Raw genomic sequence first — 6,996 nt, forward strand, 5'->3', positions numbered from 1 at the left:
GGGAACGACTGGTACTCAACAGACTTCAATGGAAAATACGCCCACTACATCCTCACCTTTATGCCTACAGAAAAGACATATTCACTCAGAAATATATAACTGATGTACTCAAAACAATCAACCACTATAAAGCCTTTGTCATCTTTCTCGACCTAGAGAAAGCCTTGGGGCTAGCCAGCTCCCCAGCTATCCTTTTCACACTTGTGTAAAAAAGAGTGAAAGGTCATCTACTGGTGTGGACTGGGAACTACACACAGAACCGAGGAGCGAGAGTCATCTTTCAAAGAAAAACCTCTGAATCCATCCCCCTAGAAAGTGGAACGCCTCAGGAGGGCATATTAAGCCTTTACCTTTTCAACTTATTTATGGAGAATTTAGTCACTCTAAACCTCTCAAAGGGGGTAGAAATCATCATATACGCTGATGATATATGAATCATCAGCCCATATAAAGCACACTCACGAAAAAAACACCCAAAAAGCAGTGGACATTATCCAGGCCAAATGCAAAGACCTTGGCCTAAAAATCAACATAAAAAAGACCATAGTCATGGCCATCAGATACCCACAAGATCGTCAGAATTTCACTCTTATGAGCGAACCCATAGAATGGGTGAATCAATTCATGTAACTAGGAATAATCATCAGCAAATCTCTATCACCTGACAACGAAGTAACCCACCTCAGAGAGAAAACACACATTTGTCTCTCAGCCATGAAACGAATGACCTCCCTCAAACTAGGAGTATCAAAGTCTCCTAAGACTGTTTAAATTCCACCAATTTGATATCACATCGACGATGCAACACCTACGCTCACCTCACTGAGCGAAACACAAAAACCATCCTTAGAAGTGGTACAAAACAATGCCATGAGACTAATCAGCAGCTCTCCAGTGTGTATCAGACTCTGCAGTTTAAGAGCTGAAACTAACCTAATTTTCCTTTCAGCCAGGATAGATATCATAGACTGTAGTATCATATTCAAGTCAATCAAAGGAGACAGAGACTGCCCTCTGAATAACAGACTTAAAAAGACTTTTCCCTCTGGTGGAGGAGATTGATCCGCTGAATATCCATGCAAAGAAACTGCTGGATACACATAGAAGAATGCAAATGCAAACTTAACCCTACAAGACAAAGTGGCAACAAAAGCATAATGGCTACATCACTCCTGCTCCGTGGTCCCCGGACCCATCCAGTACAACTTCACCATCCTTCCAGCAGAAAGCAAAGCTCTTTGGACACCAGGACAACTCACAGAAGCAGGCAAAAATGCATTTAGCAGCCCCTCAGCCCCCAACATCTAATATACGAATGGATCACTTGATTGTGATATTCCTGCAGCAGCAGCTGCAGTCATTTCTCCATCAGGCTACAGAGAAAACTGGAGGAGGTTTTCAAACTATGCGTCCACGCTACAAACCGAGCTAGTGGCGATTGCAAGATTGCAAAAGCCCTAAAAAACTCAGCCAATCTACATGGAGGAAACACAGCCATCCATACAGATCTAAGAGGAGCCATTCTGGCTCTCAGCAACAAAGAGCCCACTGAAAATGTCTACCTTATCACAGCAATACAGTACCAAAGCAACACCCGGCAAATAACCCTAAATTGGTTTCCAAGTCACACAGGAATCAATGGCAATGACGAGGTGATTACCAAGCCAAATATGCCCTAATGTGCCAGACAATCAGTATCACACTTCAACCTTCACTGAAAACCATCAAGAATCGAATGACAGACTTTTGCAACATGCAAAAGACTAGCAAAGTAGGTTGAGCCTTCCTTGATGGATCCGGATTAGCCAAATGGTATATCGAAGCAACAAACCTAATACCATATCCAGTTGCAAGAAAAATACCTCACAAAGTCGCAGGCATTATTTGTACACTGCGACTGGGATATCTGTGCAACTAGCAAATCATCACTGAGACCTGAAAGACCGTGCAACAACTGTCAGTAACTAACTGACGAACCTCTGCAACACTACCTATTGTATTGTCAAGAAATAAGCCTACCTAGACAGGATTTCAACCCCAACATTCCTGTAACCGCTACTGCCATCGTAAAACACATCGTTACTAATGTTGATATATTCTCAGCCTTTCTCCGCTGCTAAACTCCCCCCCCCCCAAGATAACGTAGTACCAGCACTAGCTCAAAACCTAGCTAACCCTGGTCAATCTCATTTTATCTCTCCTCCCCCTTGCAGTTTCTCTTCTCTCTTTATTGCAGTCAAGAAATCCCTCCCAACTAAACATCAAGTAAGGAAGTACATATACTGTACGTCTCAATGACTATAACAAATAATTAAATTCTGTTTTTTTTTTTTGTTCTAATATTTCCAGGTACAGGAATGTTTATTCCACCCTTTCTCTATTACTCAAATCTGCTAATAGATTTCTCTTTTCAGCTCTCTCCTACTCAGCTGAAACTTTATATTATTGCTCATCCTAAAAACTTAAGCTCAAGCTACTAAGGAAATATTTTATTTCATCTATGCCAATATCTCCAATTAAACCTTTGCCAACTCCTTTCCGTGCTCTTCTACTCATCGGGACTTACTGCTGTACCTCTTTCTCTTCAAATAAATGACGGGTGTGGGCTCTCTTGGGGAGGACGCCTCCGCCCCTCAGGCCCCTTCTTCCTTTTCCATTGACCAAAAGAGGCAGAGGCACATCCAAAATAAGCAAAGCAAAATTTCTTAATATCCTTAACCCACATCCTGTCCCCCCAAAAAAACTACAAATGAAAGTTTCAGACTCTCCTACAAACTAAATCACCAACAACATAAAACAGTAACCCAATGCCTAAGGGCTGAAAGTTTGTAAGTGCCCCTGCAATCTGTAAAAAGATAAAAAAAAAGAAGACTAAAGAGAGCCAGCAGTGTCCCAAGCATTGCACAGAAAATATGAAGATGCATATAATAGTATTATACAGTGAGATTAATGGCCTTTTTATGAGGATTATGACTATCATAAATTTTTATGCGATATCATTGTACTCTCTTGTAGGTGACTTGTTTTAAGTCATATGGCCACAGTATATCTTCATCACAGTGGAGGTCGCTCCTCGGACACTCCTTTAAGGGTAAACTCGGACGCGCGCGACCCCGACGCCGAAAAAAATTCTTGAAAAATCAGTTTTTGCAGTAACCTCCTTTTTTCTTTTGCCAAAAAAAAACTTCAATGAATGCTTGACTAAGCAAAAAAAATGCAAAACAAATAAAAAGGGGCACTCGCGGAAAAATGGCTAACATTCTAATATACGGCATTTCAGAAAAAAAAAATTCAGCCACGTGCTAGGCAAACCATCAAGGCACATTTTCCGACAAATAAACATCTAAATGAATCATTACTCTGTGATAGTTCCTTAGTACGTAGTAATTTTGAAAGAAATGGGAAAAAACGAAAAAATGGCAATCACAGGAAAATCGAACACATACCTATATATACGCCATATCTAGCTAAAAAAAAGATAGGCATGGGTAGCCAGATCATCTAGAAACACTTTCCAACACTATAGAATTATAAGTTTTGCGACACTACTTGCCAAATCCTTACGGTAACATGACTAAGCAAAAAAATGCAAAACAAATAAAAAGGGGCACTCACGGAAAAATGGCCATTCTAATATACGGCATTTCAGAAAAAAAAAATTTCAGCCACGTGCTAGGCAAACCATCAAGGCAAATTTTCCGACAAATAAACATATAAATGAATCATTACTCTGTGATAGTTCCTTAGTACGTAGTAATTTTGAAAAAAATGGGAAAAAACGAAAAAATGGCAATCACAGGAAAATCGAACACATACCTATATATACGCCATATCTGGCTAAAAAAAAAGATAGGCATGGGTAGCCAGATCATCTAGAAACACTTTCCAACACTATAAAAATATAAGTTTTGCGACACTTCTTGCCAATTCCTTACGGTAACATGACTAAGTAAAAAAAATGAAAAACAAATAAAAAGGGGCACTCGCGGAAAATGGACAACATTTTATTATACGCATTTCAGAAAAAAAAATTTCAGCCACGTGCTAGGCAAACCATCAAGGCACATTTTCCGACAAATAAACATCTAAATGAATCATTACTCTGTGATAGTTCCTTAGTACGTAGGAATTTTGAAAGAAATGGGAAAAAACGAAAAAATGGCAATCACAGGAAAATCGAACACATACCTATATATACGCTATATCTGGCTAAAAAAAAATAGGCATGGGTAGCCAGATCATCTAGAAACACTTTCCAACACTATAAAAATATAAGTTTTGCGACACTACTTGCCAATTCCTAACGGTAACATGACTAAGCAAAAAAATGCAAAACAAATAAAAAGGGGCACTCGCGGAAAAATGCCCAACATTCTTATATACGGCATCTCAGATAAAAAAAAAGACATGCACGTGTTAGCCCAACCATCAAGGCACACTTTCTAACACATAAACATGAAAAAAAAATCAATAATATACGGCAATTCCATACTACGTAGTAAATTTTTACAAATATTGAAAAAAAAACAGAAATTGGCAACCGCAGTTAAATACCCAATATACCAATAACTACGTCGTATCTGACAAAAACAAAGTCACGCATGGGTAGCCAGATCATCTAGACACACTTTCCAACGCTAAAAAAGCAAAAGTTTTACGACACTATTTGGCAATATCTTACGGAAAAATGACTTGGCAAAAAAATGAAAAAAAATGAAAAAGGGGCACTCGCGGTAAAATGCCCAACATTCTAATATACGGCATCTCAGATAAAAAAAAAGACATGCACGTGTTAGCCCAACCATCAAGGCACACTTTCTAACACATAAACATGAAAAAAGAATCAATAATATACGGCAATTCGTTACTACGTAGTAAATTTTTACAAATATTGAAAAAAAAACAGAAATTAGCAACTGCAGTTAAATACCCAATATACCAATAACTACGTCGTATCTGACAAAAACAAAGTCACGCATGGGTAGCCAGATCATCTAGACACACTTTCCAACACTAAAAAAGCAAAAGTTTTACGACCCTATTTGGCAATATCTTACGGAAAAATGACTTGGCAAAAAAATTTAAAAAAATGAAAAAGGGGCAGTCGCGGTAAAATGGTCCTCGTGGTGATGAACGACATTTTAACTAAAAAAAAAATCATGCACATGGTAGCCAAACAATCCACCAAGACTTTCCACAACTGATAACCTATACAAGTTGCACCATTCTACGACAATTTCATAATACGTAATAACTTTGATAACTATGCCTATTACCTTAGAAGGGTAAACTCGGTCGCGCTCGACCCCGACGCGTCTCAGAAATCGGGGAAGGAGTACAGCTACAGCAATGCACATGTGGACACTACTAGAGCGTGTAGGCGAGACACCTACTGCAGGTCGATCACCCACAAATTCAGTCACGGGGGTGAGTCACGTGAGAAAACCCTCTTTTTTTTTGACGCTCGGGGTCACGGACGACCCACCGTACCGTTCCAGGGTTAAAAAAATCTAGTAATTTCAACATATTGGTAGAGCCAAAATGCCTTAGTTTGTACTGCACATGTTTCGTTCAGGCTTGTACACTATAATGGTCCTGCTTTTGTATCATCACACGCTCTTTCCTGCACCGTAAATAAAGCAACCTGTTTAAGCATGTTAGCTCATGTTTAATTTGGTTTGAATTTATGTGAATTTCTTACTCGTAAGCCTTGTATATAAACTTGATGATTGTTTAATGAAGTTTAGTTGCATTCACATTGCCTCTCAGTTATCACCTAACGGACCCCTGCACATTTATGATCCCCTCACTGCTGTCTTACTGTTCGATTATGGCCCCCTCTAACCCTGAATCTCCTATCAGTGCCCCCAACATGAATCTACTGCACTTTGTCAGTACAGAGGCAATCGTCAGGCTTCAGCGAGCAGAGGTCAAGTTTTGTATTAAGTACGTGACTTGATCAAGCACCAAAACAGTCTATGTTCTCACGGCGATCACCGAGGAAACTTTCTTAGAAATCTTAGATTGCCTTTGCATACAACACCCTCTAAACATACCTCATGGAGCAGTACTCGCTATTGCAAGCCGCTGGCATAGGCAAACTTTTTAAGCTCTCTCAACAACCGTTGGGGGACCGAAATGCTTCGCTCACATTCAGGGTAATGACCTGTATCACTCGCCTGTAACCTACCGCAGATGAACATACTTTGTGACGTTTGCATACGATGCCTACTCGAATCTGTACGCTCTGCCATCCCGGATATCAATACCTTGCCCATGAAGCACCTGATGACCTAAGTCGACGCCGTTATAGGCAGCCATTTCACCACCTTCAAGACCTCCACCAACACCTCCACTCTTGATGAAAAGGACAAAAATTCAACATGTGAACGGCCACAAAGCTGCTCACTTCACATATATTCCATCACTCACTCACGGCCAAACCAACAAGCTTTACAGCCACTTATTGATGCCCATCGGCTGCAGTTATGCTGCACTTACTCTACATTTGAGGCTGATGCCAAGATATGTGTGAACGTTTGTCAGTGGCCAAAACACGTGTAAGTAGGCCATGGCTTGTAGAGGTGGCCTAACCCTGTTAGGTAGACACGGGTGTTTAAGACTGCCGACGTCTGCCGGTAGCTGACAATGTATATGCGATCCCCACCCACAGGTTCGTGACCCTCACATTATCGTTTGGAAAACGCCATGTACCAATGGAAGTTTTCATCGCTAACGTCACATGGCCAGTCCTCCTATCTCAACCTTCTGGTTACAGTTGCTCATCGACAGTCAGTCAACTCAGCCTTGTACTTGTCGACACTTTTTCAGCCCGCCACCTCCAACCTTACTCTTCATATCAGGGCACTGACGGATGCCTACGTCCACCTACTAAATTCGTACCCAGAACTTTTCCATATGCCCGCGCTTCCTGGCAAGCATGGTATTTCTCACCATAACAAGAATATGGGCCCCCAGAGGCGGCCAGATTCAGTC

The 6,996-nt window shown here is 40.7% G+C and overlaps 1 protein-coding gene across 1 annotated transcript in view; it reads left to right on the forward strand.

Moving 5' to 3' along the window:
- The window catches only part of LOC137622467 (uncharacterized), a 393-nt gene extending 184 nt beyond the window's left edge, over positions 1-209 (forward strand). The window contains exon 1 of the mRNA XM_068353073.1: positions 1-209. This exon is cut by the window's left edge and continues 184 nt beyond it. Within this exon, the coding sequence (XP_068209174.1) occupies positions 1-209 (209 nt within the window).
- Positions 210-6,996: the final 6,787 nt, after the last annotated feature.

The sequence above is a fragment of the Palaemon carinicauda genome, chromosome 29, assembly GCF_036898095.1.
Source record: "Palaemon carinicauda isolate YSFRI2023 chromosome 29, ASM3689809v2, whole genome shotgun sequence".
Classification (NCBI taxonomy): domain Eukaryota; kingdom Metazoa; phylum Arthropoda; class Malacostraca; order Decapoda; family Palaemonidae; genus Palaemon; species Palaemon carinicauda.